The 19,349-nt window shown below is 40.0% G+C and overlaps 1 protein-coding gene across 3 annotated transcripts in view; it reads right to left on the bottom strand.

Annotated features, from left to right (window-relative positions):
- GABA-B-R2 (gamma-aminobutyric acid type B receptor subunit 2) overlaps positions 1 to 19,349 on the bottom strand; it is a 159,095-nt gene that overhangs the window by 53,420 nt on the left and 86,326 nt on the right. For all 3 annotated transcript variants that reach the window (XM_089244337.1, XM_089244338.1, XM_089244335.1), the window contains exons 5-10: positions 16,446 to 16,511; positions 14,816 to 15,007; positions 14,418 to 14,651; positions 8,047 to 8,107; positions 6,133 to 6,216; positions 4,364 to 4,517 (exon numbers count right to left, since the gene is read on the bottom strand). In XM_089244337.1, the coding sequence (XP_089100463.1) occupies positions 4,364 to 4,517; positions 6,133 to 6,216; positions 8,047 to 8,107; positions 14,418 to 14,651; positions 14,816 to 15,007; positions 16,446 to 16,511 (791 nt within the window). The remainder of the gene's footprint in view (positions 1 to 4,363; positions 4,518 to 6,132; positions 6,217 to 8,046; positions 8,108 to 14,417; positions 14,652 to 14,815; positions 15,008 to 16,445; positions 16,512 to 19,349) is intronic.

The raw sequence follows: 19,349 nt of genomic DNA on the forward strand, positions 1-19,349 counted from the left end.
TTGTCTTATTTAAGTATGGAGAGCCTCTCGATTTATCCCACTATGTATATCGTACTTCTTTTTAAACGTGTCAATTGTGTTAGAATTCACGTCCTCTGGAGGTAAGCTATTCCATTTATCGGCAACCCTATCAGCGAAAAACTCCCTGCGACACCATGACCCGGTGGTCCCCCTTACTAAATTGTTCCTTACTAATCTATACCGGTATCCCCTCGTCGAAGTAGTTGATTGACGATGTATAAATAACTCATGGTCCATCCTATCCATCCAGTAGAAAATTTCAAACACTTCGATCATGATCCCTGCGACACTTACTTCCCTCCAAAATGCAAACATATTCAAGAAATCGAGTCTTTCTTCGTGGCTCAAGCATTGTGTGCCAACAACAGGATATGATACGAATATCATATCGCCAAATTTTATTCATACGTTTTTAGTCTATGCTGAGGTGAAACTGAAAAAAAGGGAAGTCAGCTTTGACGCGAATTCATAAAAATGTCTGGAAATAAAAATGACTTCGGTTTTTTTATTGATATCGTGATGGAACTTTTGCCAGTTTGAAGCGAAATTTTGGCATTTCAAGAGATCTTTGAAAAAACGAAGAAAATTTATAATTTGAGTAAAAATATATTTTGTGTGATCATTGCCCCACTCTCTAAAGAAATACAGTACTGTAACTATATACATACAGGGTCCCCATAAATTTGTAAATAGTTTAAAATTCATAACAATTTAAAGAATTGGTATATTTGAATGCGGCTTGCGAAAAAGGTATTCTCACGAAGGGGGTATTTTCTTTTAGTATGAAAGAAAATTCTGTTTTCTGCACGAAAGTCCGACCAGTTTGATTGGCCCGAACCTTTCTTCTGTGTCCGAAACGTCCGTAAAGCTGCATCCGGTGATTCGTGGCTGAGGTAAAACAACTTTACCGATGTTTTATTCACCAATGTCAACATCACAATTGAAACCTTATGTAAGCGCCAGTAACAGGAATGTCCAGAAATAAGCTGTTATTCGCTCCCCTGCATTTTACAGGACTTATAGTGGTCTCGGTATATTCCCATTGATTTGCTTTGGTACAGCACGCTCTATCAACAGAAATTCTGATTTTTTTTTTTCTGTACCAATAAATTCCCTCTACGTGACAATCTTTTCGTAAACCGCATTCAAATATAAAAATTTGTATAAATTTGAAACTATTTGCGAATTTATGTGACACCTTGTATAATGGTCTCATTTACCGTATTTTCCTCTGTGTGTTACGCGGATTATCTGTTACAAAAAGTGGTTAAACAAAAAAATCGGATTATCTACCGCTGTGGACAATCTGCAGAAAATGATTTTGTTATTAGCCTGATGAGTCTGAGTTTGAAAGTTTTGATTGAATGTAAATTTTGTTTCGTGTGTATAAATAATGCTATTTTTCGTAAATAAATTTCATCAATTAGCATAAGAATGGATTAGTTATTGAAACAAAAGATAAGTTTTTTATTATTATCATTTTAAATCATACGGATAATACACCACCACGGATTATGCGTTGTTTTTTTTTCTTTCTTAAAATTTCGCATGCGGATTAAAAGCAGGAAAATACGGTATACAGATGTATTATGGGGCAGAGTCACCATGACGAGACTCGATGAACATCAATGCTATCCTCAGCTTAATGAGAGTTTAAAAAAAATCCAGTATGTTCTCTCATTGGACGAGAAGAATCATAATGATTCGATCAATCCAAAATTATACAAAAAAGGTAAAATTCTAGCGTTTTTGGATTATTATGAGGGTATTTTAATCAATTCGTTTTAAAAAAGTAAGTAATTGATAATAAATTTACACCAGTCATTCAACCTCCACGTCACCAATGCATTTCGCTGGACTATATTCGAAACGACCCAACCAGCCGATTGCGCTCTCGCGTACCGGATCTCAACCGCTAATAAATACAGTCATACTCCGATTTACGTGAATTTTCTTCAAAATTCCTGGTTGGTTAATAATAGTAAATTAGTAAGCGTTGTGGGATTTTAGCTGAGATAGGGAAAATATTTTAATTATGACTTGATAATCAGATAGGAAAATATATTTCCCATTAGATTATAATACCACATGTGGGTCAAGCTGAGCTGATTTTCTGCAATCAGGCCAGAAGTAGAAACCGGGGAAATAGCGCAAGATCTTAACCCTTGCAAGAGATCTTAGTAATCAATTAGAGTCCTGGAATCATTTAAAACCGTAACTTTAATTTTTGAAGAATGGTTTTGGTTTGATCACCATTTAATACGCATTGAGTTCAACGTTTTAATATTCACAGACAATGGCATCCGGTCACTCACTTGACACTGTAATTGATTCCGATACTCTTGCAAATTGGTCTTTGTTACGTTGCATGAAGTCAAACAGACGAAAAATAAAATTACCCTGCATTAAACACAAGGCTTGGACTATTTGATGGACACTTATATCGATGGACTAAAGCAGGAGTTCTTAACTTCTTTCAGCTGCAACCCCCCCTAATCAACAACAAGATCAACTTCGCGACTCATGGAACTGTTTGCTTTTCGAAATTAGAGAAACCAGTCACGCAATAAGTGCGTATATAAAAGGACTGTAAGTAAAATTGTACGAATCATCTAGGAAGCCCCCCCCCCCCTGCATACCAGGTTTAGGTCGCAACCCATAGCTGAAGAATTCCTAGCCCTAAGTGAATTTGTACGACCCATTTGAAAAGTCCCTGCGAATCAAGTTTGGGTTATGACTCGTAGCTCAAGAACCTCCGACTGTAAGTGAATTTATATGACCCGGAGTCTTCGTATGTAAGTGGATTTGGGCCATGACCCATGCGTCAAGAATCCTGGACTGAAGCGTTATCGAACATTGCACCACACATGACTTCCGTTTGAACATATTTTAGCGTAGTTCAAAAATTTGAATGATCATTGTGTTTATTATATCTAAGAAAACCTGCATTTTATAGGAATTTTTTCAAGAAGATTGGTGTGTTTCGGAAATGTTGGTTCCAATCAACCAATATTTAATGCATTTGTATGCAAAAACTGCGATTCGATTTATACGAATTCGATTTACGCGCTTACTGTCGGTTCTACCAATCGCGTAGCTTCAGGTTCGGTAATTCAACCGCTTTGCTTACAAGCGATTGGCGAGAAATTCGGATGATCTCTGCTTGACGAATCGACGATAAATATGGTAACCTTGTCCTAATATAACCGCATGTTAGGAAGAAAAAGGAAGGAAAAGATATAAAAGTAAAAAAAAACACAAATGAAAGAAAAACAGTAAAATATATAAATATAAGAGAGAGAGAGAGAGAGAGAAGCATATATATATGCAGGTTGAATTCAAAAAAGATGGGAAAAACTTCAAGAGGTGATAGTAAACACCAATACAAACATCTGTCATCGAAGAATTCATAGTCTAACATGAAACGCAAACGCGCTAGCGCGTTTCGAAACGGCCGCTCCGCAAACGTTAAAACGGCATTCCTACGCCATTTATACGGCGTTGAAATTTATCGCGAGAAAAAGAACACCACATGCATGCAAATGTAACCTGAAGAAAAGAAGAAACCGTATGCAAATCTGCGTCACAGTAAATAAAAGGCACGGAAGCCAACTCTGTGATATTATTCCAAGCGTGCAATCGTTCTAACAGTTGTAACGCACAGGATAGCGTCTGTGCTTTTTATTCACTGTGACCTCTCACTGATCACCTCTTAAAGTTTTTTCACCTTTTCTGAATCACACACTGTTCACTTATCTATACTTTACTTATCACTTTACTCTTATCTGTAATACTTACAGATAATTGTGTGGGGGTCGAAGTAAATTTCTCTTTTCACCCTCACCTACCTGTTCGCTTTCACTCTTGTATACAGGCTGTTCTGTTAATGGACCGACAAACTCAGAGGGTTGTTAGTAGGCATCAAGAGGAACAAAAATTGTAATGGAACATGGTGTCGCAAACCACGTTGAGATGGTGAAAATCACGAAAAACGCATGCAGACTCTGAGTCCAGAGGAGACGAAAGGTGAATGTCAGTTGATCGCTAAATGCGTTCCTCGGTTCGCTCACCATCTGACGCGGAACGCCTGTGGACACACCGGAGAATCTCATAGCGCGGATTGCCGTCGCTGCGGAAGGCATCAAAAGCATACCTTGTATCTTTGAGCGGGTCCGGGAATCGTTTTTACGTCGTTGTAGACTGTGCAACGACGTCAGTGGCCTCCACTTCCAACAACTCAGTAATAATTAATCAAATAAATCGTTCCAGCGTCATTGAAGGTAGGTGTCTATATAGACATCAATTTGATACGATATAAAAAAGAATGCGAAATGAATCTTACCTTTGGTTCCTATATTTTATGTTCACGACGAGAAATACTGTAGCTAAAATGATTCCTATGACTGCAAATGTCACAAGAACGGAATATACGGTGATGCTGATGCGTTTTCGGGCTATCTTCCTGTGCGTGCGATCGGCTGGCGGCCAATTGCTCCCTACATTAAATAATTTTATCACCGATAAATTTCGTGCAAAATGAATTATCATAAATAAATTGCAATGAAATCATTTTATCATAAACAACACAATAGCACTTACATCACTTCAAAATTGAAAGCCCACCCTTTAGAACGGCGTTTTTCAATCTTTTGGTCTCGCGGCACAATTGAATTATCCCGCGGCACACTTTAATTAAGATATTTAAAAAAGAGTGCGCGCGATTTCAATGATTTAATTATCAACAAATATAAACAAATTATTCCTATGTATTTGTAATTAGAATTCCTGGAAAAAACCGTGATTAGATGTCAAACTTTTTATGCTTTTATGTGTTGTGTCTATTGTGTTATGTGTTATTGTTATATATTGTTAAGTGTTGCACTTTATGTGTTATGTCGAGTTTTCCGTTTTACAGTGCCACCTTTACGTGAAACTCTTATAGTTTATCGGGGGGAAAAGTGGTAAGTATTTTGGCGCAAACAGCTGTTTTTCTGTAAATTGGTTGATTTGTTATTTATTTGTGTGTCCAGGACTTTTCGTCCACCCTGTACATTACATCTTTTTTAAATCTTTTTCCTTCTTTTTCAAACGATTTTTTTTGGTGGGGGGGGGGGGAATTTGCCCCTATTGTGGCTTCAGATTCTGCATTCGGGTATTTATTTTTATGCTACTGCTTTACCACACTCCAACTCCAGTCATACCGCCGTACGACAACTTCATACATATGGAGTTGGGTGGAAAATGAAGGCGCCATCTATCGGTGCTCGGTAAAAACTTCTTTTCTATGTTCTTACCCCGGATCGAAACCGTGGATCCCGACAGTAACCTTCATGGTGGAGACGAGAATTTTACCGCTACTACTACTACCTAACCGTAAATGCAGGACCGCAACTGGGGGAGCAACGGGTCTGCCGCCCCGGGCGCTGGACCAGAAGGGGTTCAAATTTCACATATTTACCTCTCTTTCAACATTACAACGGGGCGCCAAAGTGTATGCTTGTTGCTGCTGATCAAGCTTCTAGTTGGGGCTCTGCGCGAATGCATTTGAATGTCTAACGAACTGGTACATGCCGGAATGTGCGTGTATGTGTTGTTAACTTGACGCATTTATGTTCTCGATTTAAACTTGTGTTCTGTTCGTGCTGCCATCTGTCTTCCATATTCTGAAATAAAGATGGAATTGCTTGAATTTTCTTGTTGTTCATTATTTTGTTTTAGGGGTCTGCCTGCTCTCTGCGGAGAGAATTTTTCTAAATGAAGACCTGCTCGCATTCGCGCCTCGAAGCTGGAAAACCGCAAAAAACCAGCTTCAGCCGAGATTGCACCACTGCATCACTCGGGCAGTGTTATTGTGTTATACTAGATCACTGTATCCAAAGATCATGCCGCGTGACGTACAGAGAAGCGCAAATTCACCCTGCCATTTTGATGAGTCAGAATCAATCTGTGGTGTGAAGACAAAAACTACTCACCCTGTTGTTTTTTTTTTTTGCCTCGTGTGTCGATAACAGAAATATTTTTTCCACGAAAATACATGCACAAACCTGCAACAAATAAATTCGAAGCAATCGTTGAAATGCGTTCGATTTTTTTTCCCGGCATGCTACGCACCTCTCCATATGATGGGAGCTCCCTTGCTGAGATCCAGGTCATCCATTATCGGGTTGTATTCCCCAACTTTCACTTCCGATCCATCTAGAGATTGCGGAAAAGGGAAAAACAAAAAAAATTCTTTGAAGCGGCTTCTTTTGTTGAAATTGCTTTCATTTATATTTCGTGACGTTTCAGTCACATCATGCACTCACATGCTGCGCAGTAAAAATAAGATAAGCGCCTCAGCAACACTCATCATTTTGTTGTCCCGTTCTCAACGACAAACGAACCCAATTTTTAACCTAAGTTCTTCCTAAGAGTTCTTTCCATGTACTACATAAAGCATGGGTTCCAAATTTTTTACGTTTCACGTACCGTATTTTAATGCGTATAATCCGCGTTGGCGCATAATACGCGTGCGAAGTTTGAAGGAAGGGGGAAAAAAAACCACGCGTGTATAATCAGCGGCGGCGTATTATCCGCAGAATTTAAAATAATAATATAAACTTACCTTATGTTTCAATAATAAATCCAATGGCGCGCTAATTAATGAAATTTATTTACGTTGACAAAATAACATTATTTACACACAAAACATAATTTACAGTTCAATCAAAAACCTTCGAATTCAGACTCATCCGGCTGATAATATCATTTTCTTCAGATTAGCGGATGATCCGCGGATTATACGGAGGAAAATACGGCACGTTTATAATTAAATTAAAAATGTCTATCGGTACCCCCTCCAGCTGATTCTTATCGAACTTCGTCGGACCGTAAATTGCTGTGACGCCCGAGATTGGAATCGCAACCCAATTAGCACTTCCAATATAATTAACCCTTCCCGTGGTTTTATAAATTTCACTGATCGGTATTTTAACTGCCTCGGTGGAAACAACCAAACACATTCTGTGTGTGAAATGTCACTTTTTTTTCTTTTTTTTAAGAAGATAACATTTTCGAATTTCGTATTGGTCCTGTCACTCCCTTCCCGCAACATAACCCGAGAAAGAGAAATGCTTGATCTTTTTAAATTATTTTCACTGTATGCATACAGTGATACCTCGGTTAACGAACGCCTCCGCTTACGAATTTTTCAGCTAACGAAGATTGTTTTTTTTTCGTGGTTTTCTGCCTTGGCTAACGAATGCGACTTCGGTTAAGAAACATTTTCGTTGATGTGGATGCACTCGCTAACATGGAACAGCAGCGTCTTGAGATGAGTTTTAGCGCCAATCATCATCAAAATCACTCGAGTCCGAATCAGGTCATGTCCAACTCGGACTCTTTTTCCAGATGTACCTTACACTTCTCTTTCTGAAATGTTTCTAATCATTCTATGTAAAATGGAACATTCAGCAAATAGGAAATACATTGGAAAAGAAAGAAACAAAATTAGCGTATGTTTTCAGACAGCGCTTTCTATCAACGCAACACTCTGAGCACCAAACTCAACAGTCTGGACATTCTACGAGCTTATCTTTTCTGTCTACCTATATCAGACACAGTAATGAGCTGACTAAATCACACATGGGTAGGGACACTTAACTGGTCCGCCGCTCCACGGCGTCCCTGACAAAGGTTGCTGGTGCACAGTTTGAGAAACCTTGGTTTATGCTGTTTATTACCAATTTTACTTCATTTTGTGAATTCGAATATCTCGGCGAATAGTTCAATTGAAAGCGTGGAATTTCTTTTCTTTGAGCTCAAAAGAGGCAGGGCAACAACTTTCTAATTGGAAGTTAGAGGACGTGGACCGTATACAAAGCTATTTTCACTCTAAAAAAACTGTTGCAGACTGATTCCTCCGAACACATTTTATGAAATAGAACTACATCCTCTATAACGAACGGTTAATGAGATAAAGGCCACATTAGGACTTACAGAACATCCTGCATATTTATCGTCATGAACATGTCAGAAATCACTTACTTTGGAACTGTTTCAAGAGTATTTGGCCTCTTCTCTCGTTTTCCTGAAAGCTGACGGGTCCCTGCAGAAAAAACCAAAAATAGATTATTTCGAAATTCTTGCTCAAAACTCGGAGACTCAACCCCTTTACTTATAGGCTTTTGACAACAATGGACAATGTATTGTAACAAATCTCCAAAACTGGTATCATTATTTACATTTCGGAAATAAAGAGAAAAAAATGAGAGGAGCAGGTATTCAATTTCCTCTCATAGCGACCCTTCCCCTATCATGTGATACTCGTCAAATCGTAGTGAAGGAGAAAAAAAAAAGATACTGAGGAGAAAGGAGAAAAAAATTCCCATTTATACGGGTTAACCAATAAATGTTATCAAAAGAAAAATGAGGGAGAGAGAGAGCTCTAATGTATTTCTTCTATCTAGTCAGGGCCCAGATATTTCGCCCCTGCACGTTAAGAGGTTTGATGAGTAATTATTATTTCTTTTCACACTGCACCTATTCTATTTAATTCTATTTTAATTTCCCCGTCAAGTGGAACATTCATGTATCACTCGTTTTTGCATTTGTTGTGACGAAAATTTATCACATCCGCTCATGAATATAAATTGTTTGCTCTTGTTTTTGTACAAACTTTTTGTTTTTTCAAACGAACATGGCAGGTATTTTCGTCATTATGCGCGCTCTATGATGCTTTCAGCGAGATACTTTATTTCACCCATACAATGAGGGGGCATTGCTCCTTCTCGTTTCCGCATCTGGCATTCTGAAATTCATCTAATTCGGTTTGAATGAAACCGGGAGTAGTAATAAAAAAGCTCGTTCGTTACCGGACGCGATAACAGACAAACGGTTCAACTCAAATAATAACCTACCTATTTTAATTGTTACCGAATTAGACAGACATTGCACATTAAAAGTTTTTTGACAAAGATCTTGTATAGAATGAGTTTGACAAAGATATATGATAGTATAATGTCAACTTTCATAAAAGATGTGCGTTGCGAGTTTCTTTTATCAACGTTAACCAACATTTTTAATGTTTAACAGTTTCATTTTATGAAATAAATTTAAATAAGAGTTTTAAAAAAGTTTGTCAAAAAGCTTTTACAGTGCAACGCTTACCTTACTTGGAATTTTTTTCTCCGAATTTTTGGATGAAGTCAATGTTGGATACTCTTTAAAATGTGTGTACCCACATTGCGACATTTCTACGTCAACAACCAAAAACCATTATTTTATTGTTCTTTTACGTTTTAAACTTCCAAAGCGGGGCGTAAAAATATGTTTTTGTGGCTGATGAAAATCCGTATCGTCATCGTGCGCAATTAACCGAAATGCTATAGAACGTAATTCTCTAAAGCTGTTCCGATCATTTTCCCCGCGGAAGTTTCTCACTGTACGTATGAGAAAACTAGCGAAACAGGCCTATGCAAAACATTTCTAACCAAAATCATTATAATGCGCGAACCTACCTCGAATTCAGGCCGAAATAAATGATTGCATGTAATTATTGTTCTTTGGAATATATAGTGTTGCTCATTAAAATGCCTCACCAGTCCCATATTGATAGATTGGTTTACATACAGGCAGACACGTAGTTTATTAGTTAGGAAAACGCATGCGATTAAAATCTCAACGATACATGCAAATATGTGAGCGCGCAATGCAATGAATATTTGTCAAAAACAGACTTGAAATTCTAAAAAGAAGCCTCTCGGAGGATGTAAGTCCGTAAACTTGAAACCAAGGTTTATTAGAGGTGAAGAATTATTTGGTTGAAAAGGTTTGTCGTTTCGTGACACCGCCTCAGTCAACGCTCTTTCGCGGCTCCTCAGGATATACTTCGACAAATAATAGTTTTAAATTCATCGGACAGGAACACGTCAATACTGTATTAACAACTCGACACTTCGTCCCTGATATAGCTTGGCGACGCACCACTGGCATAAACTATGCCAGAATGGAACCAATGGGCAGAACAAGATTCCGAGCATCGTCATCGTCAAACGTTGAAAATCGAAGGACCGAACAGATTCCCGCTTCATGGATATATCGAAACATTCCCGAAGGATGGGTTCATCTGGAAATTTTATTATGTCAAAAAGGCGCGTAATCATCTATGACGAAGGTGATAAAAACAACATGGAAAAGAAGATATCGTGGGCGTCGTGTACGCCCATCAGTTACTTCTGTAATGCAAATATCCTAATAAAGATAATGCTCATGAAAATAATCGTAATCCCCAATTTACAGCAAAAATTCAAATTTTCGATTCTCAAAATCTGTTCTATATAAAAATTAAATTTTCGCTGTTGATTACAGTATCATAATCACAGCCATCTCTCCCCCACTTCTCTCTCTGGTGTATATACAAGGTGTCCCATAAATACAGATACAACACTAAAGAGTAGGTAGAGAACATCAAAAGGATTGAGAATCGCAGAGGAACCCATGAACTGTGCATCCGACGTCGCTAGGTGGCGCTGTTCATCACAGTTCACGGAATCTTCGCCCCCGTTATTTCGCTTCCGACATTTCGTCCCCGACATCTCGCCCCTAGCACGTTTCGTCCCCGTTACATTTGGCCCCCGGACATTTCGCCTGCCCTGAACATATGAGCGACCCGGTGAGTGACCAATTGAGTCACCCTGTAAGTGATCAAGTTAATTGGGCATTTACCCCCTGACATTTCGCCTGTCCTGACCGTATGAGAGAACATATGAATGATGGTACAAGTAACCAAGTGAGTGACCGTAGGAGTAACCAAGTGAGCTGGACATTTATCCGTGACAATTAACCTTCCCTGACCGTATGAATGACCGTACGAATAAACATGCGAATGATGGTGTGAGTGACTGTATAAATGATCATGTAAGTTGGACATTTAGCCCCCGATAGTATTTTGCCTGCCCTGACCGTGTGAGTGACCCTATGGGTGATCAAGTGAACTGGAAATTTACTCTTTTCATATTTCACCTGCCCTGACCGTGTGAGTGACCCTATGGGTGATCAAGTGAACTGGAAATTTACTCTCTTCATATTTCATCTGCCCTGACCGTATGAGCGATGGTATGAATGACCGTTTGTGTGAACAGAAGATTGATGGTAAGAATGACCATATAAGTGACCGTATGAGTGATAAAGGGAGTTGGACATCTACTTGTGACACTTCGCCTGCCCTGAACAAGTAAGTGACCCTGTGAGTGATCAAGTGAGTTGAACATATACTTCCTGACATTTCACCTGCCCTGACCTCATGAGCAATGGTATGAGTGACCGTATAGTGAACATATGAATGATCGTATAAGTGACCGCATGAATGATCAAGTAAGTTATTTTATATCCGCAGACATTTACCGATTGGCATTTCACTTGCCCCGACCGCATGAGTGACAGTAGAAATGTGACCGCTGGAGTAACAAAGTAAGTGATCGTATAAATCATCAAATGAGTGACCGTATGAATGATCAAGTGAGTGACCGTATGAATGACCAAGTGGACGACTACGCGAGTTGCACCGGACATCTCATTTCAAACCTGACATTTCGCTCCTTCTGTAAATGTTAGGTGAGACATGCGGCAGAAATTTGCACAAAGCATAATATAATGTATATTGCTGTCACAAATGCATTGGCGTACGTATTGAGCGTGTCGGAGAGGGGGTAGTTTGGGGGGTTTTAATGTTTGTTTTCAGGACTGTTATATGTACTCCAGCTCATGATGAAAAATTTCGCTGCAACGTGAATTTGGAAACAATTATTTTATGCTTCACAGCAAATTCCAAATTTTAGGGCTCATTACAGTACTACATAACCACTCATAACAGCATAACAGGGGGGGATCATCCTTGCAGACACTCACCCGGTCAATCATTCGATCACTCACTTGGTCAATCATTCGATCACTCACTTGGTCAATCATACGGTTACTTGACTGGTCACTCATACAGTCACACACTTTATTCACTCATATGGTCACTTGGTCATTCTTGCTGTCACTCACTTCGTCATTATTACGGTTACTCATATAGTCACTCACTATATCACTCATACAGTGAACCATACAGTTGTGGGCGGGCAGAGTGTGGAAGGGAAAGAGACGACGACGAGAGAGAAACGAAACACACGTCTAGTCAGACGAACGACATTTAATACAAGCAAAGAGAATAACTATACTACAGCAGCGGTCAAGTGGAGGGAAAAAAGAAAGTCCCCAAAAGAGGGAAACGTTGCGTATATGGGGAAAGAACATGAATACATACACACAGTAAAAGGGGGAAAATGATATTATTCCGACAACAGTCACTCACTTGGAAACTCAAATAAGCACTCACTCGGTCAATCACTCAGTAACTCTCTTGGACACTCATATCGTTACTCACCTGATCACTCGTACAATCATTCACATGGTCAATCACTCGGTCACTCATTTGGTCACTCCTACAGTCACTCACTTGGCCAATCATACAATTATTCATATGGTCAATCACTTGGTCACTCACTTGGACACTTACACGGTCATTCACTCGGTTACTCACTTGGTCACTCATGCGATTAATCACTTGATCACTGATCCGGTCAATCACTCAGTCACTCACTTTGGAACTCATACAAGCAATCACTCGGTCATTGACTTGGTCACTCATACATTAAATCACTCGGTCACTCATGCGGTCAGTCATTTGGTCACTCTTACGATCAATCACTTGGTCACTCATACGCTCAATCAATCAGTGACTCGCTTGGGTACTCATACCACCACTCACCTGGTCACTCATGCAATCATTCATATGATCAATCACTCGGTCACTCGTACGGTAAATTACTCGGTTATTGCTACGGTCAATCACTCACTTGGACACACATACGGTCACACTCACTCACACCGTCAATTCCACGCTCATAGATACTGTCGCTCACGTGGTCAGTCATTCTGTCACTCACTTAGACATTTGTACGGTCACTAACTCACTGCTAAAGCCGATTTCACACTCACTTTGTCACTCACATGGTCACTCATGCTTTCAGGGCAGGTGAAACATCCGGTGAGAAACATTTCGGGGGCGAAATGTCCCAGGGGTCAAATGTACCGGGGCAAAATGTCGGGGGCAAAATTTCCGGGGTTGAAATGTGACGGGGACGCAAAGTTCCAGGGGCGAAAAGTCGGGGACGAAATGCCGGAGGCGAAATTTCCGGATCCCGTTCATCACAGCGCTGGAGGGGGAAATACATTTCCCCATGTGATTTTTCCGCGGCTTCTTTACCCAATCCGTGGTTCATCTGCGGCACAGTTTGGTAGATATTTTCACTTGTAAAAAAACCACTTCAAAGCATAAATAAGCAGAGGAAATCAATATCTCTAATTCCCGCGACGCCTCTGACAAAGGTTGGCAACGCATACTTTGAGAAACACTGCCGTAGGAGGAGTATACAGAGGTACACGAAAGGGAGTTGGAAGAAAAAAATAAGGACATACGGCACATTTCCCCCTCCAACGCTGTCGTGAACAGCGCCGCCTAGCGACATACGATGACGTTTCCGGTCATGGCTTCCTATGCAATTCTCAATTCTTATGATGTTCCCCTTTTAACGTTTGTACCTCTATTCATGGGAAACCCTGTATATTCAGTCATTATAAGAACCTGCGAAATAGTCGATCATTAGGATACGAATAGAGTACATGATTGTTTCCGATTCTGCAAATCGGCGCTGTTGCTGATTGGATTAAAAACCTGAATTTCAAGTTTTTTAACGAATCCGTAACAGCACCGACTCGCAGAATCGGAAACCAGCGTGCGCTATGTTCGTACCCTTAGCCTTGTTTTAAAAATTCATGTATGGCACAACAAACAAATAGTAATAATAATAACCTGCCGAGTTGTCTGTTTCTGAATTCGTAAGGCAGATGGGAGCACATGACAAGCAACACACACACAAAAAGCATTTCAAAGAAACAAACTTGACGTTAGGTCCACAATACATATTGTATGACCATGAAAAGATGGCTTATGACTTTTTATGACATTCATCAGGAAAAGAAAGGGTTCTCTTCAGAAGGGAGAAACGGGGAGGGGGAAGAAAAGAACATCTTCAAGGGTTGCTGTCGGAAATCCCCACCGTTTCTCCTTGTTGAGGAATGAACCCTTTCTTTTCGTGATGAAGGTCATAAGCCAACTTTCCGTGGTCCGAAAATACACATCTGGACATGCACCCATTCATTAGAGGAATATGGACGAGGTGTACATGCGGTTTAGTAGTAGTAGTAGCCTTATTTAGTGTTTATCCATGACCAATGCATCATCGTCACAAGGAATTCAAAATGTATTGTATGCGTGTGTTATGGAAATTCTAGAGGTGTGTTTATATACTCACCGTTACGCCGACGAACGAAGTTTCGTTGAACGCATTCCTGAACAGATTTCCCCAGAATGGGTCTCTGTACTGAAACTGGCCCAACGTCCAAGGTATTCCCATAGCTTTCAGCTTCGACGCAACTTTGTTAATGGCCAGAGCGATAGCCCATATTCCGTCGTAAGCGTATCCGTGGAAGCGACTGTACTCTCTCTCGCGTGTCTGGTCATATTGACTTTCATATTCTGATGCCGTCTGCATGTAGAAGAAAATACAAATTTCATTTTCTTTCCTTCATTATCAACAAGAAAATTGTCTTGAGAACTTCATGCGAACTTTTCACATTTCCGATTCAATCGCATCTTGTAGTTCTTTCGAACTGCGGAGGAAGGGAAGGGGGTGGCAAATCATCGACTCACCAGACCAGATATTGTGACGTTGTCACTCGTGCTGAGAGGCAAGAGATCTGTGGCTATGAAACCTTCCATGGCTTGCGTCAGCTCATTCAAGGAACACGAAATGCTTTCGTCCTTCACCTGCCACCATAGCGAATGAAACATTCCGACGATTATCCACTGGTACTTCCTGCCGTACATCCCTAGTTTATATGCCTGCAAAAAAACCAATAAATTAACACTGGAATTTTGTGAAAAGATTAAATCAGATCACGATGCTCCGTTGTACTTTTATACTCGAACAAAGTGTATTCGGAATAATGAGTTGCCATTTGATGATTAGTTAAGAAAAGATGACTTCCAGCACATATCAGAGTGCACGAACGTGAAATTTTTCAGTAGGATGTTTCAATCAATAGATGCAACTATCACGAATAAATGAAAATGGTTGAAAGACGAAGCTTGAAAATACACATCAGACACATACAAAAATTTTAATGCAATATAAACTATATGCGAAATAAAAGTATACGGAAAATATTTGAATGAATATGTAAGTACAATGCTCGGAAGTGTAGTGCATATACAGAACAGAACAGAACACGCCGAGCACGAATAGGCGCGCTTACGCTATATTAGTTCATTTCCCCGGAGGGCACGGTCGTGCAGGAGAAAATTCTGAAAGACAAGGAGAGGGAGATTGGGAGGGGAGCAGCAATCCTAACCGAATCCCATAGAAAATATGCCTATGAACCTCTCCTTTACCGTCAGCGAAACTTAACTACTTCGGATATAACGATACATTTTTCCCACTTTCACTTTCAGGTGTATTATTTTTTCTGGAAGTTCTCAGAATTTGAGCTCAACACGTTGATTGAAGAGTTCTTCCAACTTTTCTGTTGATAACTATATCAATAAATACAGAATTCGCGGTGCATATTTTCTTATCGTAGTTCAATTTCCATCCATTGTGCTAATGCGCGTTGGCGTAGTCCCTAGAAGCCGCACGGAACAACATTGATATAGATCTCCCCCCCCCCCTAATTTTTAGTATTCGTGACAATTCCCAGGGATTAAGATTCCTAATCTGATCTGTCTGATTCATGTTACCATTTTTAACTTTATTGTTATCTGAAGGGACTTGTGTAGTTCACTTTAGAGGCACGAGTTTTCATCTAAGTATAGGGAGATGAAGGAAAACATAATGCATCAGTAGCAAATTATAAAAACCAAAAATTATCAACTGCATAAGTTTTGGCAAACATAGCACAGTTTTTAAAGGATAAAATCAAAGAAAAGCTTCGGTAAGAGGCAGAAAACGTAGACAGTGCCGAAATACGCATAAGAGATAGGTATATAAGAAATGTTGGTAAACCTAGCGTTAATTTTCCACCAAGTGGTGTTCTGATCATCCTTATCATTCTGCACGTACGTGAACAACGCCACTTTCACAATTCCATCCGTAATATTTCATTAAAGATTATTTCCAATATTCTTTATTTTTAAAATATTCCATCCTTTTTGCTCTCGGGCATCCAAAAAATATTCTTAGAGGTACAAAATGATTTTAAAATGATCAGGAACCACTGGTATGCACCGATGAAATTGGTAATGAAGGGCTAGAAGTACAAAGGTGACCAAGAACTTAACTCACCTCGCAAAATATTCTTCTCGCCCACGTTTCGTCAAAATTTCCGAGTATTATTCTGACGTCTTTGCTCTGGAACGAGATGAAACACATTGATATGTACATAATATATTTATATGTTACGGTCAACGTCTGAAGTCTAAACTCCCCGTGAAGTGTCCCGCGTCTTAGGTCTGGGCAAAGTGCGAAGTAACATTAGTAGACCACTTCGCTGAGTGTCCAGACGCCGGACTTACATCGTTACATGTATATGTTACAGTAAATGCGATAGATCCAGTTTTTATTCATAATAACATACCAAAAAGGTCGATTATAATGCATACTAACCGATTTAACTCACACATACATGTATAGAGTGCATAGCTAACTCCCGGAACTGCAAATTATTGGCGAACCGTTGATCCTATAGGCATACAATGTATAGTTATTGAAACTGGAAAAAAATTAACTTTTAATGCGGAAAACCTGTTTCCAAAAGCCTAACTACAAAGTTGTTGTCCGCTCTCTCCTGATGTCGACAAAAAGAAATCCACGTTTCTAACAAAAAAAATGGAGGAAAATAGGAAACACAAACAGCATAAATGGGGGGGGGGGATTTTCCGTTATTTTATGATCTTTTTTCCCCGATTTTCCTTCATTTTTCTGAACTCAAATAGCTCAGCGAATATTGCACATAAAAATTGGGATTTGTTTTTGTTGGCATCAGAAGAGAGAAGACAACGGCCTTCTAACTGGGTTTTTGGGGAACAGGGTGTCTGTATAAAAAGTTAATTTTTCCAATATCAATAACTATACATTCCTTTGCAACATGAATGACATATGTGTGTTCCACACGTTGTTTGGATTCTTTTTCTAATTTAAAGTGTGCTTCTAGGATCAACGGTTCGCCAGTAATTTGCGGCTCGAGGAGTTAGGTATGCAACCTGTGTACTATATATCCAAGCAGAAATATAGAGGCCATCAGAACATATGATTTAAGTAGTAGATATTATATTTAATAGATGTATATCTTCATATAGGCCTATATATACTCTATAATATAAAATCACAATCGAAAAGGGCCTGTTTCTATGCAACCGAAATTAGTGGCGATTTTATGTAACGAAAGTCGGTGACGTTTTTGTGTAACGAAAGTCGGTGATGTTTTTGTGTAACGAAAGTCGGTGACGTTTTTTTGTTACGGAAATCGGTTACGATTTTGGGTCAAGTTTTCATTTAACTCTTGCATATATCGGAACCCATTTGACCCATCGGGACCAAGTTATGTGCATGTACTGAGAGGCTCCCATATCCTACAGCAGGGCTCCTAGGCAGGAATAGATGGCGAGCCCCCAAACCAGCTTTTTCACGGGCCCCTGTGGTTAATTTATAGTGTGAAAAATCAAAAAGTGATAAGAATCGTTCCGGCCTCTGTCAGCCCTTGTGAGGGTAATTGGGGGAGGGGGGGGGCTGGATTTTATTCGTTAGTAAAATGAATACAAATGAACATTTTTCATGGCACTCGCAGCGGAGGATGACCGACAAGCTTCCAAGTCGGGGGCTTCATGTTTACAGGTTTCATTTTGGGGGCCTTGGATGAATCGCATTCTTTTCTGTTGTTTAACATTGTAGAATTCGCAACAGCGGAAGCCCGAGATAAATCCAGTCCGGGTCCCCCACTAAAAATCTGCGTATTGGGTCCCCGCTACTGGATGTAGGGCCCTGGATTTCTCCAGGTCGGGGGAAAGTTCGGGACCCCATGGAAATGTTGACATATTCCAATTCGGATGTATCTTCTGGATCTATCTCATTGCTTTTTATTTTTTAGCATTGTAAAATTTGCAAAATCGGTAGCCCGAAATAAAGCCAATCTGGGAGCCCCACTAGAATTCAGCGAATTGGAGTCTGGGGACCCCCATGGGGAAGTTTTCTGGGGGTACTTGATGAATCACTTTTTTTTTTGTTGCTTTATTATTGTAAAATTCGCTTCTTCAGTAAGCTGGTGCTTTCACATATTCTTTTCCATAGCACGCTGATGAAGTGGGACGAAATAAGCAAGATATGTTGTGAAGAGAAAAGGGGGCGGGGGTTGGCCGCCAAAGGCGGCAGGGGAACCATAGCCCCCCCCCCAGTACACACACACGCGCACACACCACGCACGCACACAGGGCTCTACCACCAGGGCTGGACTTGGAGCCACCCGTGGACAGTTTGAAAGAAAATAATTTTTTCCACTAAAGCACTTCCTGAATACATTCGAAAAATTTCTCGCGATTGGAAGTTTTCTTTAAGACTAACGGTTTATTATTGAACAACGGTGAGATTGGAACGTAGGCGGACACAGGGAGGAGGAATGGAAGCGATCGTCCCCTCCTCCAGTCAAGCTTCTACCAAGTAGTGTGAGTGAACTCTTACAGCAACACATTTATGAAAATATAATGGATAGTATAATAGTATTAGTGGCATAGGGAGGGTTGAGGTGGCAATTCGTCCCCCCCCCCCCTTGTTCGAAGAGCCTGTATCTGTTTTGCCTGTTTTGGGCTTGTATTTTTTTTAATAATAACGTGATCCTCACGTATTCCCAAGGGATAAGCATGATCCGTCCAGGGAATTTGTTAGTGTTAGTAAACATCCATGCCCGAACCGGGATTCGAACCCAGACCTGCACAGCGAGAAGCTAGTTTCCTAACCATTTGTATTTTTATTAACGATTTTTATTAGATTTTTTTTTTCAGAGCTGTTGCCTCAATAGAGGAAATTTATGTGATGATCGTGACAACAATGATTCAAAGAATCAAAGTTTTCATAACAATCATTTCAGTGGGTCATCCGAACCTTTAGAAAAAGAAAATACCTCACACATTATACACGGTTGCCTTCAACAGAAGCAGCAGAGCGCAGATTACAGCTAAATTCTCTTAACACGCAACC

Source organism: Pholcus phalangioides, unplaced genomic scaffold (assembly GCF_987345545.1).
Source record: "Pholcus phalangioides strain wild (caught in Gottingen) unplaced genomic scaffold, Ppha-v1.0 ptg000015l_1, whole genome shotgun sequence".
Lineage (NCBI taxonomy): Eukaryota > Metazoa > Arthropoda > Arachnida > Araneae > Pholcidae > Pholcus > Pholcus phalangioides.